Consider the following 20,265-nt stretch of genomic DNA (forward strand, 5'->3'; position numbering starts at 1 on the left):
GTGGGCGGATTCAAATGATGCAAAATCATAAATAACTCTGGCAGATCTGGCCAATCAATATGTAGTCTACATTTTTTGGTAGTATCAGGATTGGGAAAAGTGATTCATTAGAATCTACACAAACTGTCATCAGCGTATATGATAAAAATCTTAATTTTTCTTGCCCAAAACAGAATTATTCAGGAGGATAAACTTGGAGTAGGCCCAAGTTTGGAATATTTTCCTCCTCGATGTTGAATTTGCTTTCATTGGTAAAAAGAGGTTTCAGTGTCATCAGAACACCAAGCTGGGGGTAGGGCAGAGGTACTATGGGGCTGAGTGAAAGAGTGGGCCATGCTGTGTTGTAGTTTTTGTGCTTTTAGGAGAATTGCCACATGGCTCTTTCCTCCTAATAATATAAGAAACGTCAGACTCTGGGTCAGACCCATGGACTGTTCAGTGCAGTGATTTCTTTTCTGTCTAGTACCATGGGCTGTTTTATGAAAGAGCATGATGTCTTCTGTGACACCAGCCTCTAAATGTTAGCGGGGGGGTAGGGGGTGGTCAAACATCCTGAGCTCTTCTCCTTAAGAACAGAGCCCTTTCATTCAATTCAATGGAACAGGCGTATTGAACCTGACAAGTCAGCCTTATGTGAATGACCAGTGACTGCTTTGTTAATTGCAAAGCATATTTCGCCAAATGATATAATCAACAAAGACATGCCAAACAGTTTTTGATCCTTTAACCTCCTGGTATTTTTCTTTTTTAAAAAATTTCTTTATTGATTAAGGTATTACATATGTGATTTTATCCCCCCATAAGTCTAACCAATGGACACAGACAACATTTTATTCAAGATGAACTCACTGGAAATCAGTGGATTGAGATATGGCCATATTGTTACAGAGAAATCCAATATTTGGTTCTGAAAATGGGGAAGAGTGGAACTAACTGTGGCATTTGCTGACACATGATGAAACTGAAGACGTAAATTGGGTTTATTGACCAGGATATGATCAGGGGCAGATTTAGCTTTGAGGGTCAGGATTGTGGAGGTAAATTATAGAATCAAATGGTCCAAGGTTTAGGTGGAGCCTACTCAACTTAGCTAGAGCACATTTTATACTCATCGATGCTTTTAGATAGATGATTCTTTTTCATATTTCAGTGTATCCAGATTAGGGTCCCAAGTAAAAGTGAGATCCTTGTGTAGTGCTGCTAGTAGATTATAGGACTAATACTTGCCTTATAGACAGACTAGGGTAAAATAAACTTTGACTATGTAATTGTGAGGAGCATAATATGGACCATGTATTATAATAGTGTGGGATGATGGCAGTTTTTTTTTTAAATGCTCCTATGTTGAGAATTACTGCATTAGAGTATAGTAGTTTTAAATGAAGCCACATTTCTAACAAGGGACCAGATAACAAGAAAAATGAAATCTGCAGACAGTCTAGAACAGCCGTGGGCAAGCTACGGCCCGCGGGCCGGATCCGGCCCGTTTGAAATGAATAAAACCATTGAAAAAAAAGACCGTACCCTTTTATGTAATGATGTTTACTTTGAATTTATATTAGTTCACACAAACACTCCATCCATGCTTTTTTTCCGGCCCTCCGGTCCAGTTTAAGAACCCATTGTGGCCCTCGAGTCAAAAAGTTTGCCCACCCCTGGTCTAGAAGCTTCATTTTAGCCATTATTTATCATCTCTTCTCCTACCAAACCTTTTATTAAGTAGCAAAGTTGATTAATTTGCATGTATCTCTTTTTTGTGCCCACATGCTCTGATACAGGAGTGAACAAATAGAAAAATGGACAAGAGAAGAAAGAGGATGGAGCTGAGGCCAGGTGCAGTTGGGGATGCATAGTCCCCAAACTGAATAATCAACCCCAGAATAATCAAGATATGTTTTAGGGCTGTAGCATTAATCTTAATATTTAATCATTCTGGGTGATGTTAAAAACAAAAGATTGTATAATACTATTAATAAAAATCATTTGCTATGAAGTGATTTAGAATAAATATGGCTTTCTTTTTAGCATGAAATGTGAATCTATTGAACTGGTCTTAATGTTCCCTCAGCACACATAGATACAGCTCTGTTTAATTCCATATCCTCTTAACTATAAGTACTACATTTAATTTACTAGCATTCTAGTTGATTTATAGCTTTGCTTAGCAAAAGTACAGCCTTGATTAAAAGGATATTATCACAGCTGATGGACCTTGAAAGCATTTTTTCCTCAGACCTTCTAATAATTTGATGACCTGCCTACTCCGATAAGGCTAGATTTGTAAGTCTCCAGTTTTTGCCCACGTGGCTGTCCTTGGGGCAATGGTAATTAGGGGTATGTTTGATGATGTCGTTTTCCCATACCAATACCTCCTTATCCATCCTGAGAAATGGAAAGTTACTGTGATAGAGTTTTAGAGTAAGTTTGCTTCAGGGAATCCCAATTCCCTAGTTAGCTGATCTCTTATGTAGCTCAGAATTACAACTATAGCCTTTGTCTCTTGGGATGAGGCTGGGCTGAAGGATCCTCCATTCTAAGGGAAGATTCAATTATTATACATAAGGGTTATATTTTGGAGTTGCAGCTGTGACAGATGCCTCCCTCAAAAAGTACAGAATTAGTTTCGTGCTCATTTCAGTGGAGATGACTTAATTTGCTAAGCCCGTGATTTCCACAGGTTGGCCAGATTTGGTCATTCTCCACAGCAGGCTATTTTCCACTCTCCTGTTTTGATTGCGCAGTATGACTATTTGGTGGCATCTGTGGTCCTAGGAGTAAGGAAAATGCTGTTGCTCAATAGGTGACAAAAAATGCTATTATGGGAAGAGCAATGGCAGCGCCCCAGTGCAGGGGTCAAGGCTTGTTAGCTGCGTTCCTGGCTCCACCTAGGACGAAGCTTATGCCTCCCATCCAGGCCCCAGGGACCCTGGGGACAGGCCAGTGGCTGTGAGGAATGGAGGAAACAAAATCATGAAGGAACTAGATGAGTATTATGAGAAGTTTAAACGGGAGATGGATAGCAACCGGAAAAGGAAGAGTGTTGCGCTGCATTCAGAGAGCCCTGATCCGGAGCCAGGAGCTGGGAGACCAACGAGAAGATCCAGATTGTGAGGCAGATGGGGGAGCTGGTGGAGAACAGGACCAGGCAGGTGGACAGTCACGTGGAACTCTTTGAGGCACACCACCAGGTCAATGACACCACTGGCCATAGTGGCAAAGCTGGCCAGGATAAGTGCAAGAACAAGACAATCACACAGCGAGAAAAACCAAATAATAAGAGGTCTCGGAGACAGTGCAACAATGAAAATCGGGAGAATGCAGCCAATAATCACAACCATGATGAGATCACCTCAGGAACGCCTAAGGAGAAGAAAGCAAAGGCCTCCAAGAAGAAGAAACACTCCCAGGCCAAAGCAGAGAAGGAAGCATCCCCTGCAGACCTGCAGACCTTGCCATTGACCCGAATGAGCTCACCTACTGTCTGTGCAATCAGGTCTCCTATGGAGAAATGACTGGCTGTGGGAATGACGAGTGCCCCATCGAGTGGTGCCACTTCTCCTGTGTAGGACTGAATCATAAACCAAAGGGCAAGTGGTACTGTCCCAGATGTCGAGGGGAGAATGAGTAAACAATGGACAAAGCCCTGGAGAAATCCAAAAAGGAGAGGGCTTAACAACAGGTAGTTGGTGGACCTTGCTGAACAGGGCGGAGAACTAAGCCAGTGTATTTATTACATTGCCACATTTGATGAGGCACAAAGACTGTACATTGTATATTTTTAAAGAATGTTAGAAAAGGAGCCATTCCTTTTGTAGGGATAGCAGTGATTCTCTGCTTTTTGTTTTCGTTGGTACACATGTGTAACAAGAAAGTGGTCTGTGGATCAACATTTTAGAAACTACAAATATAGGTTTGAATTAAACACTCAAGTGAGTCTCAGACTGATTGTTTCTTTCCTTTTTGCTGGGAAATTGACTTGGAAGCAACCTAATACATTAAATGTAGAAAGAAAAGATTCATTTAGCTACTGTTGTATTTTAACAAAAAATAATATTATTATTTCATGAACAAATTTTTTAAAAATTAGCCAAGTTGCTAAATCTTCTTGCTATAATAATGTATGTCCATATAACAATTCAATAAAAAAGATGTCGCCCTAACAGTGGATAAAGCGTTGGCCTGCAGACTGAAAGGTCCCAGGTTCGATTCCAGTCAATGACATGTACCTTGGTTGCGGGCACATCCCCAGTAGGGAGTGTGCAAGAGGCAGCTGATCAATGTTTCTCTCTCATCGATGTTTCTAACTCTCTATCCCTCTCCCTATAAAAATATCAATAAAATATATTTTTTTAAAAAGATTTCAAGTTTGAAGATTATTTTATTAAAAGGTAAATTGTTAAATTTACATGACATTTTATATTCTGTCATGTTACCCCAAATGGCCAGATTTAAATGATTGGGTACATTTTTTATTACGCCAAGCAGAAATGGTCTAGTCATGGAATTTCAAAATCATGCTTTTGCTGCTTCACATCCTACTGTAGCATATTTAATTAATATAGGGTGTATAAATGTACATTTCCAAGTGAACTTGCATTTGCTGTATTATAATCAGAAGTGCAGCCAGATGCCATTGTGAAATGAAGGTGTGTTCCCTGCTATGTGCATGAGAGCTGTATAAAAGTGACATCAAGAAATAAATGAAACTTAGCTAGTTCCTCTAGTAGTATATTTAATTTTTATCCTAAAAATTGGTACAAAGCAAAGGCTTTGCTTTAGACAAAGCCTTAAGCAAAATTTTGTATTGTTGTTCTCACTTAATAATGAAGTAGAAGTTACATTATTGCCAACAAATAAATGTCAAAAGAGTATATATTAAGACCAGGGGTTGGAAAAGTATTGCCCACAGGCCAAATGTAGCCCTCCACCCGTTTTTGTATGGTCTGTAAGCCAAGAACAATCTTTACATTGTTAAATGGTTAAAAAAATCAAAATAATTATATTTTGTGACACATGAAAATTATATGAAATTAAAATTTTAGTGACCATAAATAAAATTTTATGGGCACACAGCCATGCTCATTCACTTAAAAAAAGCTATTATGTTTTTATTCTGTTTAGAGCATTCTCACCATTGTCCTGATTCCATTGAAAAAATGAGTCACTCAGGTTTGGGCTTTATATCTTCGCAGAATATATTTTTGACCTATAAAATAAGTTATTTCTCACAAAGGCTTTACTTGAAAATCATCATACTTACAGTTCAATTTACAGAAGCTTTCAGTTCAGAATTATATGAACACAGAAAAGAATTTAAAATTGTAAATGTGGTACTAATTCAAAATGGGAGAACTTTGATATTTGTTGCATATCAAATTTGATGTTGGGGCCTTCTCAAAATACAAAAGTAAATCAATTTTATTTGTGAATAAATCAAATTTTATTTTGGTCAACATGTCTTTCCAGTTTGTTCTTAGCCAGATAATATTCACATATCGTACAATTGGTCTTAGTAACTCTTTTAACTGTTAACTTATTTGGCTTTAAAATATCTGAAATGTTTGTTGAAGACCACAGAATGTACTCCTATAAAGAAAGGGTTTGTGTTTCTAAATCACCTTGAATTTGCCGAAATCACTTATTTTTTCAATACATGCCTATAATTTGTCAGAGCTCGACTGATTTTTAGAGATTATCTAGTTAATGTAGAATAAAAATTTCTAGGGAGTTTTCTTTTTTCAACCTATACTGCTGAAACATGAAACCTCCTGAAATTCAGATAGACTTTGGGGACTTCCCCACCCCCCGCCCCATTCCCACCCTATGCCAGTTAAACACCACTGACTTAGTCTAACACTCTCATCCCACAGGTAGGGAAACATTCTTTCTCTCACAGTTTTTATTACAAACCTTAGTAAGCACCAAAATTCTTTTTAAATTTTAACATGACAGATTTTTATAAATTGAGTTGGTGATGTAAAATTCACTTCAGTGAATGATGGGAGCATAAATTATTTATGCTGTATATATTTTTAAAAATAAATTATGAAGGATGTGATATTAGTAAAGGGAAAAATCTCATAGTCACTGACCAGAAAGTCAGTATACAGAACCTGTTGCCAATTTGTGATTGTCCCAGTACTGTGTCAGGCACTGGGGAGATTCATAGATGTCCTTTATCCTGGAAATGCCTAAGCACTCATATTTCTCCTCAGCTGTCTGCAGTCATTTCCCACAGGGCATGGAGGCCTGATTGTGTTAGTTTTTAAACAGCTGCCCTGATTACATTTTCAGTAAAAGGGGATTCATAAGAATACTGATAATAAATAGATAGAAGAAATAGCCACAGAGATAGGCTTGAATAAAAAAAAAAACATAAGCTGCTCAGAAGATTTGATAGACTCTAATGGATGAGTGGATAAAGACCTGGGGGAAAATGAAATAGATTTTCCAGAGGACCTTTTTATTCCCTGGAAAATTGGAAATTTTCAGACTAAGGGTGGAAGAAGCAAAAGGAGTTTTTATGGATCCCTTTTCCTCTTCTAGACCTTCACATCCATGCATACAGAAAGAGTTAAGGTCTATTTCAGTCATCTGCTCTGCAAAGAAGCCTCTTCCCTGTAGTACCTTGGACAACCTCACACTCCACTTGGGGACCATTAATCTAAAGCAACTATAGATTTGGGAGAACAGAATGGAACTGTTAAGCTTTTAAAATTTCATTTTTATTATCAATGTTTAAAAACATACTTTTTATTATCTTTAGCTCTATATACACTGTTCTATGTAAAATACATGGGGAAAGGACAAATTCCTTTTCATTGGATGCTAATCCAAGAAAAAATACATTACTTTTAAAACACATTAGCAAGTAATTACCCACACTGACTTAGAATACTATCTTTTTTAGGGCATCACCTAAAGTTTGTTTCACATAAAAATGTTATAGTAGTCTCTGGGTTAGTGTAAAATAAATTGCAAAAATGCCTTGCCCTGAGTGATTAGAAATCTTTATTGCTCTTAAGTTTAGCAAAAATATGTGAAGGCAGTGATACAGATAGACAGCGAGGGTTTGCCACTGGCCCACTTTAAACCATAATACATTTTTTAAAGTAAAAATATATGTAATTATTGATGATCTAGGATCTGGTTGTTAGTTTTTTTCAGTCTGATCTGTGTTGCTTATCTACATGTAATTTAAGGTTATGTATGTCTTATTCTACACACAGCCCAGAATGGTTGTTCTGCTTCCAAACAGAATAGCACAGCCTGGCACATGCTGGGCACACACAAGTAAATGTTTTCTGTTTCATGGCTATTATAATGGCTTTCAAACCCAAAGTCCGTACTTGAATTATAACTGTCTAGTCTCTTTAAGACTACACAGTTTGGGAAAGGAGTCAGCACCAGAATGCTTGTTCTGGTTCCAAACAGAAGAGTGTAGTCCAGTTTGTGGTGGGCACATACAGATCAGTGTTTTCAGTCTCCATAGCTATCATAATGCTTTTCAAACCCAAAGTCAATACTTTTGGAAAGAGAAAACTGATATGCCCTTCCAAAACCAAGGGGGAAAGCAAGAACTGCATTCTCTTAAAAGTAAAATTTTAACTTTTTCTTTCTGTTTATATGAAAAAGACTGTACTAATAAAACTGCCAATTTCTTTCAGGTGGGTGTACATGGCATTAGAATAGAATTCATCAATGAAAAAGGATCAAAACGCACCGCCACCTACCTACCGGAGGTTGCAAAGGAGCAAGGTCATTATTGTACTTTATTTCATATGGTCTCGTGAAGAATTTAAACAAATACACAAATTGAAATACAATATCTGACCTTGCAGTTATGTCTGATAATTGATCAATGTCAAATTATAAGAAACTTCTGTCACAGCCACTGCAATGTCTGTATGAAATTGGTTAATTACACAGAAGTTGAATCTCTGCACTGAAGTTTGATAGCAAAAACACACCAACGTATACTTTTAAAAAACCAAAGATTTGTAAAAGCTGGGTGTAATTTTAGGCATCAGTTTGCTATAAATTTTAAGAGCCATATTCCCATATCCCATTGTGCTACAGCCTTGTGTGGTATAAACAACCCTTTGGTGTGACAGTCAGCCACACAGTTCATTGTCAGTATCAAACATTTCATTCTTAGGTGGTTGTCATTACTCATTCTGCTCCTGTTAAGATTGCAGGTTAGGAGCATTGAGAATACATGAAGTAGTGTTTTATATACTTGGTCTTCATTTCTAAGTCAACAGACGTTTTTCTATTTTGCAGATAAAACACAAACCTTTATGAACCACCACTGTAACACAAAATAACTTTCACTCTGTAGTATTTTGTCCTTTCTAGCCACTACTCAATTCTAGTTTCATGTTAGTTGAAATGAATATATCTTCTTTACTTTATGGAGCTTCTTGTCTTATCAGAAACTATTTGTAATTTGATTTCCTGTGTTTAGCTTATAAATATGTGAGATACATAACAGCAAAACTTAATATAATTCAACTCCCAACAAGAGAGTTAGTCTTTAAGGCAGCTATCTGAGTATTTGTTAAGTTGCTTTCAAAAATGTCTTAATCATGTAGTTCCATTGACTTTATAAAGCATTCATAAAAGATAGAGGGCCTCAGATATTAATATACTATTCTATGTCAGAACCAACAAAAATGCCCTTGAATATTGCACCCAAATACACTTGGTTTATGATAGAAGTTACCTTTAGAAACAGCAATCACCATGAGTAAGTGTAGGAGTCCTAAATGCTACTGAGGAGGCACAATGACATTTAGGCTCTTCCCTCCCTTTTAAAGATGTCACTGTTAGAAGAGAATACAATGCTTGTGGTTTGTTACTGAGACATGATTTGAGGAGTTACTGCTAGCCTCCTTGCCTTCCAATGTGGGTGAGATAAAGAAGCCATTGTTGTTAGCCATCTTGGATAGCTAGAACTTAAGGTGTGTGGTGGTGAACCTGCTTTTCTACAGGATGAAATCTTAGCTCTTCTGTGTGATTTTTAGGACCAAAGGAGTTGATGACATTTGGTGAAAGTGATAATTGACCTCTCTAGAAAGTCATTTTGTATTTAACCAAATGTGCTTTTTACATGTACTTGACTATATTTTATCTGGTCTACTCTCCACAGGATGGGACCATATTCAGACCATAGACTCCTTACTGAGGAAAGGAGGGTACAAAGCTCCGATTACTAATGAATTCAGGAAAACCATAAAGCTTACCAGGTACAGAAGGCATTTTCTAGTGCAAAGATACCCAGTACATTTTGATGCATGCATATGCCTGTGATCCTTTGATTTCTTTGGTCTCTCTAACTGTACCTGCTTCTCTTTTCTGAAACAGAGTGGAAATGAATGGCAGGGCCATACTGAGGATGGATACAATGGAACTATGCTTGGCAGTAAAGCCTGTAAAATGTATGAGCCCATCCTTCCCATCTTTAGCTCTATGTGATCACTCTGGCTTTATACGAGCAAATCCTCTGGGCCTTTAGACTACATTATTGAAGAAAGTTACCTGAATTAGCTGTTGGCTAGCTTTTGACATGGCTTAGCAGAACCCCAGGATTCTGATAAGCAGTCCTCAAATTTGAATTAAACTTAGAATTTTGGCGGTGATAGAAGTCTCCCATGAAAGCTTGCTGAAAAATACAATTAAGCAAGACTCACAAATGCTAAATAAACTTCTGCATGGGATAATAGGCATACTTATTTTAAAAGGAAAATATCAATATTTTAGGAAAACGGTCTCCATTTATTTTAATTCCATAAAACCACATTGAATGCTTATGGTCTAAAATGGCTTCTTCTTAGCTCTGGGGAGTTACAACTTTGAAAATGCTTCTATCTCTGCTCTCTCTGAGTTCATAGTCTAATTGAAAGGCATGTATAAAGACGATTATTAATATAAGGCAAAATGTGATAGATGATGTGAGATTATAAAGTAGGGAAATAGGAATTCCAGGAGGGGTTGGGAGTAACACATTTCAAACAGGAGGTAGATTTGAAGCTGGACTTTAAAAATAGGTAGAATATTTGCTAGAGAGTGGGGGAGAAAAGGGATTAGCTAAAGGGAACTTTGTGAATTACTGCACGTAGGTGGCTTAGGACAGAGCAAGTTCTGAGGAATGTTCAATAGTCCAATTTGGCTGGTCTTTCAGTGTATACATAGAAGGTGGTCATTAGAGGGAAAATATGGCAAAGAAGGTAGGTTGGGTCAGAACATGGAGCCTTAAGTTCCATACTAAGAAGTTTAGACCCGATTCCATAGGCAATTGGTAGCCATTGAAAGGTTTTAAACAGATGGATTTGGGAAGGTGTAAGATTAGAATTGGAAGCAAGAAAAGTAGTTAGAAGATATTACTATTATCTAAGAATCTCTGGAAACAATCCAAATGGAGTGGAATGGGAGCCTTAACAGGAGCTGTGACAGTCAGATGGGAAGAAAGGAAGGAACACGTAATAAAATATTGAGGAAAAATGAAAGGACTTAGTCATCTTTCAGAAGGAGAAAAGAAGAACAAATCAAGGCTTTACTGTAGATTAAAGGGACCAAGATGATCCCTTCAACCAAGAGAGGAACCACAGGAGAGTCACATTGATGCATTGATTCTGGATTTCATGTGCTTCCTGGGATATCTGTATATTAATGACTAGTAGGTTCTGAATGTACATGTGTAGAGCTCATGGACAGATACTGTGATTGGGGATCATCTGTAAAAAGGATGTAGTTGAAACCATGAGGATAGGGTTTATTGAGCAGGGACAGAGCATAGGGTCAAAAGGACTAAAGGTAGAAATGTAGGAAAATCCTACAAGGCAGGAGTAGGTTGAGTAGTCATAAGGAGCAGCCTGAGTGGCAGGGGAAGAACCAGGGGAGTGTGGATTTGTAGAACCCATGGCACAAGAGAAATTCAAAATGGAAATGCTGAGCAGTAACATAATGGGGATGCCAAACAGGAGGAAGAGTGGCCTTCTGAAAGAGTAGTCTCTGTGGAAGCCAAGATGCACTGAGCTAAGGGGTAGTGTGAGATGAGAAAGTACACATTAATTGCTCTTGAGAAGTGTGGCAATGAAAAAGCTAGAGATGAGGGAAAAGAGGGTTTGGGATACCAGGATTAAGCAAAGCTTTTTGTTGTTACTGTTTTTACTTAGTGGCAAAATCTGAGTAGATGGGTGGACAGAGGGAAAGGAATGGTAAAGGAGGGAGCAAGGATGATCCCAGAAAAAAAAAAATTAATCCACCAAGTGAGTTGCATACATGATGGTAATAGGTTGCCTTTCCTCTGTTCCTTCCTGTTAGCAAATTGTGGATCAGAGGGCAGTACAATTTGTAGAACAATTTAAACAAGGAGTAGTAGAGTGGAAAGAGCACTGGACTCAGATTCTGGATTCCTGGGTTCTGATCTCAGCTTTGCTACTTATTAGCTGTGTGACACGGGGCAAGTCACCGCTCCTCTCTGGGTCTGTTTCCTGGCCTGTAAAATTATCTCCAAGGTCCCTCCTAGCTCTGATACTGTCATGTCACCTATTTCCGGATGTTAACTTTGTCTCTTCCCTGAATTTCTTTCAGGTACCGTAGTGAAAAGATGACCCTGAGCTATGCTGAATACCTTGCTCATCGCCAGCATCATCATTTCCAAAATGGCATTGGGCATCCCCTTCCACCATACAACCATTATTCCTGACACTGAGCCGCACAACCAGTCACTGGGCCTCTCTGCAGACCTCTTCCCAGGAGACCCTGCCCCTTCTTGGTCTAGCTATCTCTTTTACTGTACCATTTTATGATGATAGTTTCCGTTGCCATGGTGAACCTTCAGCATAGTCAAGATCATCATGGTAACGGGTAGGAAAATGGTATTTGTTAAGAAGATCCTGTTTTATTATTTTAGGTCATTGATTTTTTTTTTTTGCAGCATATATCATTTGGAAAGGGATTTCTTTCCTCACAATATTATATAGAATTCTGCTTTGCTATGTCAATCAGATTTCTATCTTTCTGTCTATCTTGCTTTCCTTTCCTATCTTCTTTCCTTCATTCTTTCTTGCTTCTCTTCCTTCCTCCCTTTTTTCTTCTTTTGACTGTGGATGGAAGAAATTGTACAATTCTTAAGGATTTTATTTAGTTTTTTCTTTAGTTTTCCTCAGTAATATAGATAATTTTTCATAGCTGAGTTTGGGAGTAATTCATATGAAATTCAGGTATTTGTGTATTATTCTTGAATTTGTCTAAAATTAATTTTGTTATGGAGCTTAGTATGTGGGTCTCCACTCCTTAAGTATATGTTTTTCCCATGGTTAAAATATATGAACTTTAGTTCTAGTATAGAGCATTTGAAGGTCCGTGATAGGGCTTGTCACAGAGAGTGAGAAATCATTTATGCCTATTGTGTTGGTTATCATAGGAGAGACTGCTTCATCACTTTATAGAACCAACTTACAAACTAAAACACTGTTTTAAGAAAGTACAAGCTACCTTTCAAATATGCTATAGAATCATTGTGAAAAGCAGCAAATATCAGGAAGAGAGCAGATACAGAATTTAGTGCCTTTGAGAAGAATATAATTAAGTGGAATTAAGAGGGGGGTAGAAAAAAGGCAATTTAGAGAAATATTCTTGTAAAATTTTATTGTTTCTATGTTGTACAACAACAGATTAGACAAATTCTTTACTCTTAAATATTTTTTTAAGCTGAAATAATTATTTTGAGCAAATAACCAAAAAGAAACATGTGTCTATTATGTATTAATTTAAATTTGTGAGGTTTACGTTTCAATAAGTCATGATTGGCCAGAGACAATTTTAGCTACCATTTAAAGAAATGGTAAAGATAATCTAGTGAAACAAAAGTTCATATATGCCATGATTTCAGACATTTGTAATGGGGACAATACTGGAGTTTTAGATATACTACAAAATAGCTTGAATCTCTTTCTGCACTACATACTTTTGATAGAAACACATTTGCTATGTTGATGTTATGTTACAGCTGTAAAAATGGAGTTGGCATTTAGAAGCGATGTAGTTGTTAGAGCGAGATCATTTGCAAGGCTTCTCTTCCCACGATACATACAAAGAGAATTCCTAATGTCAATAGGAGGTCCGTGTGTATATCCCCAGGAAAAAATGACAGAGGATTTTGGAGAAAGATTACCTTCATTTTTATGGTAGAAACTCTGTGTGTGTGTGTGTTTGTGTTTGTGTGTGTGTGTTAATATTTTTTTAAAATAGGAAACCAATAAATCAAGTGATGAATTTAAGTATGGTGCAAAATATATAGTTTAAAATATAGGATGTCACTGAATATCAAATGGTATAGCTTATACATATAGTTGCTGTGACAAGTGACAATTGCTAGTTCTGAATTCAAAAACCCTTTTCTAGTTTGTGAGATAATTGGCTAAATTCATTGTGGCAAATCAAACTGTTTTAGTTTTTGATGAGAGTTCTTAGAAGTTTGTTGGTATTCCTTCATCCATAGCATCCATTGTTGAAACAACCATTTTCAGTTGCGATGCCTTAACTAAGAAGCCAATTGTTGGCCTGAAATGCAATCTCGGTAGCCAGTTCCATTGAACCTAGAGATTTAGTCAGACAACACTAGCTGTTGGGTTTTAGAACGGGATTTTGAGTCCTTTCATTTCTACTTGGGAGCATTTTGGAGCAGATTAGTCTTTCAGTATAGAAACAAGTGGCTACCTGATGGAAACTTTTTCTTGCCCTTATAGGGAAACTGAGCACAAGCTGAATGATATTGTCTGCTGCAAAAAAGTAAATAAAACAAACTGAGGAGAGACAAAAGAGACCAATATTGATCCATCTTATCCATCATCTCATCAGTTCAACAGGCTCCTCATCCTGATTGAGCTCATGGTTAGAAGTTTTTTCTAAAGAAAAGATCTATACATACATATTTGTATGTATACATATACTCATACATACATACATATGTGTGTTTATGTATTTAACGGTGCTAATCAATCTCGAGCAGGTCACGTGACTGGTCATGCGGACTCTAAAATCATATCAGATTTTTTAAATTTCTTGATATATGCAGATGTTATACAGATTTTCTTACCAGTGTAATAATGTTATACTGAAGAAATAACCATCCTGCAGGCTTCAGAGGACTCGGTCAGCAATATTTCCCACCATGGCTTGGGGGAAAAGGATAGTTTTGTCTCCTTTTGTATTCAAATTAATGCACAGTGCAGTTTTGTCTCAAGACTTTGTTGTGTAAAGGGTGTTCTACAAACTGTAATGGCGTGCTTCAAAGAAACAAATGCTAGACCCTTTCACCTTTGTCGTATATAACAAAATGTTAAATATGTGGTTTGAATTAACTTTGAACATGTTGAAATATGTAGCATGTGTTTTTAACTCTGACAAAGATTCTAATTGCACAGGTTGTGTTCTTAGCCAGTTGTGGTTTATTTGTTCAGAAACACAAATGTGAATTGCACTCATCACCAGTATATTGTATAAATTCAGTGATCTTTAAACAGCTCAGACATAATACTTGAACTTCATTTGAGTAGCACAAAGTTTACATAGACCCCCTTTTAAATGTTAATTAGTTCCATTTATGTTTTCCATTTTCAAATGCAACTGGGTATTTTTCCTCTTGGAAAATAGTACGCATTTTACTTTGGTATGTAGCGAAAGGCTTCCATTTCTGGAAGGATTTTCTTGTCCTTAAACAAGGTCAGCCAGGTACCAGATTCTAAAAGAACAATGTTTCCCCCCTCATTAAGTGGCCTTCTGACTGCACGAGAATGTGCTACTACCCTTTCTAGTCTCCCTACCATAGAGGTTGGTGTGATTGATGGAGGAAGTGCAAGGCTTGTTCTTCCCCCCACCCCACTTAAAGAATTGTAAGACTTTCAGTCCCATGCATTCAGTCCCAATACCCAGCACACCAGAAGTTTGTGTACTGGCCTCTTTTCATGTCTTCAAATGTGCAGGAAATTTGAAACTGTCATCTGGAATAGGTTCCATCTCTTATGTGTGTTAGATCAAACCAAAGAAGCCCCCAGCCATGCCCAAATGCTGCTCCAAAAGCCTGCCTTCCAGTCCTTACAAAAACCTTGCAGGATTAAATGTGTTAACTTTTTTATTTTTGTACAGTTTCTAAGTGATTTTTGCTAGTGATATTAAATTGAATTAAGTTTATTTGGGGGTGTGAGAACCTCCTCCATTTAAATAAACTGGTGACTTTCCTTTTATTTTTTAAAAACGGAAACCTGTTGTGTGCCTCTCGATTTAAGGGTTTCTGATTACATTATTCTTAAGACCAGCATTGATCCTTTATATACAAAGATACGTTTTCCTTGTTTTTTATTACTGTTTCAGAAGAAAATAAACCTTTTATTTTGCTCTGGACCCAGTAACTGCGCTGGTACATAGACGCACTGAGAAAACACTTTTGTAACCACCTCTGACTGTTTTTGTATATCAAAGTTGATTACTTTTGAAATATTTGGATCTAGTTTCTAAGTTATTTTAGTGTTTTATATGTTCCCCGAAATCACTTTGAATCGGTCACCAGCATAATGAGTTTTTGGTGATGTCATAGTGAGACTTGTAATGAGCAAAAGCTACCTGGTGTAGCTTGTCTTTTCCTTCTTTCTTAGGAACCTGTTTTTGATTACAGTAAGACATCAGAGATTACCTGAAATCCCTTCAAGTATAACTAGATCCTCCTTCCTTCCACATTTAATTGCTTAGTAGTTTGAAGAAACTATTGGAAATGGGCATTTTATATGACATGTTTGGCTTTAAAATATAAAAGAGCAAAATAAAATGAGAAGGTTTATGTGGGTCTGTAAGGTATGGCTGTGGAAAGATATTGTAGTAGTTTTGACACTATTGTTATTACCTTTAAACTCATTTACCCAATAAAATGTTAAAACTGAGTTACCATTTGTTGTCTCTTTCTTTAACATGCCTCATTGGATATTGGTCTCGTGGGTACTTCTTACTAAAACACTCCCAGTGGAAGACTTTGAAATAATATACTTTGGAACTGGCATTGATTTATTTCCAAACTAGCACTTGGAATACCTCATCTGCCTTCAGCTGTTCCCTACCATATCATTTGCCTTTTTCATCTTGCCTAGTCCTGAACCCTAGCTTGGTGAGATCGTCTAGCCTTTACTGGATGGTCTATGCTGCTCACAGATCTGAGACAAGCATCCAACTTGAATTTCTGTGACAGCTTAGCTATGCTTAAACCCACTCCAAATTTCTTCCAAATCAGTGTTTCCCCTTTGTAAACTGGTTCAGTGCCATTCAGTGAAACCATCTGATGAGGTGGGAAGCCTTTCTTTTGCCATCAAGGCTTTGCCATTTTCTCACTACAGGTCAGAAAATCTGAAAATACCCAAATTATGGCCACTCAGAGCTGGTACACATTCATACACACAATAGGCATACTACAGAGTTAAACTCATTATCTGTTACTTTTCCATTTCCAGAGTGGGGTGAGATTAACTCTATTCACAACTTGGGCTTGGGAAACGTCAACATATGGCAGGGCAACTGGTGCTCCTGACTTTCAAGGGCCAGAGAAGAGTCTGCAGCAAGAACAGAATCTCTTGCTGGGCTACCACTATCAGCTGTTGCCTTTTCTCTCTCTGGAAAGGCTACCAAGGACATTGTTGAAATACTTTTGCCTTTTCTAAATCATTCGCTGTCTCAGTTTCATCATGAATATTTCAGGATTAATTGCTAGTGAATATATGCAGGGCAATTTTCTGTTACATTGCCCCAATGCCCCGTTTCCTATGTGAATTTGATGACACATGGGAATTTTATGACACGTGCTCATGTCAATCATAATAACTAAAACCAGCCATCTCAGATTCTAGAGTACGATTGTGGTTTGAATAGTGCTCCATTAAGGCTGCCATCTGCTCAAAGTTTACCCAGTTTCATCATTCATGTTTAATGGTACATGGGATTTTAAAAATGATTTAGACAATATTAATAGGTTCAGGTAGAATGAAGTAATTTAATGAGTCCACAGCATTCATTTTTATAGCATTAGTGGTTAACTCAATGGTCTGAACAGATTTCAACTTCAGTAATCACACTGTACCTATCTAAATTCTTCCCAGAGTTTCAGCATTTCCTCTTTAGATTTCATGCCCCACTAGGCACCTTTTAAATAGCTCACTGCTTCAGAGAACAAGCAGGGCTGTGAGGGATGAGACGGTGGCTCTCTATTGATGGAAAATACTACCATATCCAAAAGGTGCTATCAGTGTGAGCTGGGGAAAGTATGCTGTGAGGATATCACACCTGGATTCAGAGCTACCAGTCAGGAGAATCAGTGACTGACAGCCCATTCAGAAAATGGCTTTTCCCACCCTGTGCATCTCTGACTGCATGAGCTGAGACAGGTGTGGATTTCAGCTAAGTAAGCTCTGATGGCTTCCCACCTGTTTGCCCAGGTTTTTCACTTGCAGGGGGAATAATTTAGTGGGAGGATACAACTGAAGCAGGCCTTGGGCATACTACTTTGTCCACTACATTAAAAAGCCTCCCGTGATCCTGTGGCCCATGGTTCAATCTCCTGTTCCAAACCCCAAGCCTGTTGAAAGAAATCTTTCAAGAATCAGAGGAAACTGCCTTGAGTCATAAGCACTGTTTGAAGCCAGCTGATCTCCTCCCAAGAACTTAATTACTAGTATAACTGTGTTTAAATGACTTTTAATATATTATGTTCATAGTGTATTGACTGTGCATCTTAAATTGTATAAATGGACTGACCCAGAGGGCTGGTGGTGGGCATGCAATTGCTGATTTCCATCATGACAGATGACCGCATTAGTTAGAGAAAGGTTAGATGTAGGATGCACTAAGTCTAGAGCACACACTGGGCAGTTGGACAGTGGCTGCATTACATGCCTCTGTGCTCACTGCCTGCCCTGGAGTCCTTGAGCCCATGCTCCCATTTGAAAAAGTCTCAGGCAAGTTACAAGGGGTCTGGTAATCTGTTCAGCCTTTAGTCTCCCTCCATGGTGAAAGAATCTCTTTGCTTTTTTAATCAAAATCTTAGCTGGCCTTTCAATATGTTAAAAATATTAGATTAAATGCAGTATCTCATTGTTATAAAGTGCAAACATATAACAATCCTATATAATAATGCAGAAGTATGCAAATTGACCATCATGTCCTCACAAGGTAGCTGTCTATGACCAGGCTAGCAGGGGGGTTAGTGAGGGACAACCAAACGACTGAAAAAGCAGGCTGCATGGGTAACCAGGCTGGCAGGGGGGTTGTGAGGGGCAACCAGGCCAGCAAGGGGGGCAGTTGGGCGTGACCAGGCCAGCAGGGTGGGCAGTAAGAGGCGACCAGGCTGGCATGGGGGGCAGTTAGGGGTGACCAGGCCAGCGGGGGGGGGGGGCAGTTGGGGGTAATTAGGCTGGCAGGGGTGGGCAGCGAGGGGCAATCAGGCAGGCAGGCAGGTGAGTGATTAGGAGCCAACAGTCCAGGATTGTGAGAGGGATGTCCTACTGCCGGTTTAGGCCCGGGCCTAAACCGGCAGTCGGACATCCCCCGAGGGGTCCTGGATTGGAGAGGGTGCAGGCTGAGCTGAGGGGACCCCCCCAAGCACAAATTTCATGCACTTGGCCTCTTGTTATTTATAAAGTTAATGAGAATGATGACACTATTGTAATGACTATAAAAATTGCAATTGGGGATAATTGATGACAATTGCAGTTATAGTCTCCACTTATTTCTGTACTAGAGGCCTGGTGCACAGATTCCTGTACCGGTGGGGTCCCTCGACCTGGTCTCTGCCCTCTCGCAATCCAGGGGATGTCAGAGAGCTGGTTTCAGCCCAATTTCTGCAGGCCAGGCCAAAGGACTCCACCAGTGCACGAATCCGTGCACCAGGCCTCTAGAATGCATATAAGATCTTTGGTTAATCTCTTCCCACCCTCTCCCCTTCCCTCTGAGATTCTTCAGTCTGTTCCATGTTTCTATGCCTGTGCGTTGAGTGTCTGCTCCCTGGTGGTCATTGTGTGTCATAGCTACCAGATGGTCAGCCAGTCACTTAGGCTTTTATATAGAGAGATCCTGTTTTGGCTATACAACAGCAAGAAGGTCCTGATTTGCAGAGAAGAGGTGATATTTCACTTGTGTTGTTTTATGAGAGTGGGTATATATGTATAGGGCCTAAATTGTAAAATTCTGGTGCATTCAACCTCCCGAGAGAGACCTGAGAAGGCCTACAAGAAGTTCAGGCAAGAGAAGCATTCCTCCTGAGATTTCAACAGAAATAAGTCAATCCAAAGGCTCTGCTAACCCATTGATGGTTTTCAATTGCTATTCAGAATGTAACACATGAGGTGTTTCTGTTCAGTGTTTTTTCGTTTTTTAATACAGTTTATAGATATTATACATTTAAACCACACACTTTTTTTGAATCAAATGTTTATGGAAACTTGGATCAGTTCCAACAGAATGCCAGGTCCCACAGGACAATCTGAAAACCACTACTAGAGCCACCACATGCCTAGTTATTTTGAGAGTCTTTAGCAAGCCATCATTTCATCTTTTCCATTTTGGCCTTTTCCTCCCAAATGTCAGGCTCAACACGATCCATCAATATTTATTGAGTGCCTGTACCCCCAGAGGCATGGCACTGTGCTTGGTTACAAAATGAATATAGTATAATTTTGTAACACAGATTAACAGTCTACTCTGAGCTAAGCATTGTGAGGGGCATACAAGTTAGGTCTAGTTGGGGAAAGTCATTCACACTGGGGCCCAGGCAACATCAGCCTGGATTTACAGGTTATCCCTACATGGCTCCCACGTCAGAGTGACATTAGAGCAGGGTTGTACTGCCCCTGTTGGGAGTGGCATTTCTTTGGCCCTCCACCATGTCAGCAGCAAAAACCACCCCGAATTGGGTATGGTCATAACTTGGTGAGTGGAGGAAGAGATTGTTTCTGTTCCTAAAATGTGGCTGTCTTGCTCCCTATCTAGGGGAATGTGCAAGGTGTTTGGGAGAGAAATTATGTGATTGTATAAGCAACATATTTATGTATATGCATAATGGCATTTGGTGACTGAAAGTTGTGTTTCTTACTACAAAACTGCCCTCTAAAGGGCATCAGGCCCTTCCCATGTCCGGGAGAGAGAGAAGAGCACAGGTGGATACTAGGCACATTGCTCTAAGAAGCTGCCTTGAGGCCTGAGGAAAAGAAAATTTATAGCATGTCT

At 38.7% G+C, this 20,265-nt stretch overlaps 1 protein-coding gene and 1 pseudogene across 3 annotated transcripts in view; both read left to right on the plus strand.

The window, feature by feature from the left end:
• AMMECR1 (AMMECR nuclear protein 1) overlaps nt 1–15,941 on the plus strand; it is a 124,674-nt gene extending 108,733 nt beyond the window's left edge. For 2 of the 3 annotated variants that reach the window (XM_059680088.1, XM_059680090.1), the window contains 3 exons: nt 7,668–7,758; nt 9,152–9,248; nt 11,596–15,941. In XM_059680088.1, the coding sequence (XP_059536071.1) occupies nt 7,668–7,758; nt 9,152–9,248; nt 11,596–11,710 (303 nt within the window). In that variant the 3' untranslated portion in view covers nt 11,711–15,941. Of the gene's footprint in view, nt 1–7,667; nt 7,759–9,151; nt 9,249–9,366; nt 9,441–11,595 lie in introns of all 3 variants that reach the window. The other variant, XM_059680089.1, reaches the window with a different exon arrangement.
• Nucleotides 1,665–3,929, plus strand: LOC132224219 (inhibitor of growth protein 1-like; annotated as a pseudogene).
• Nucleotides 15,942–20,265: the final 4,324 nt, after the last annotated feature.

Source organism: Myotis daubentonii, chromosome X (genome assembly GCF_963259705.1).
Source record: "Myotis daubentonii chromosome X, mMyoDau2.1, whole genome shotgun sequence".
In the NCBI taxonomy this organism is placed as follows: domain Eukaryota; kingdom Metazoa; phylum Chordata; class Mammalia; order Chiroptera; family Vespertilionidae; genus Myotis; species Myotis daubentonii.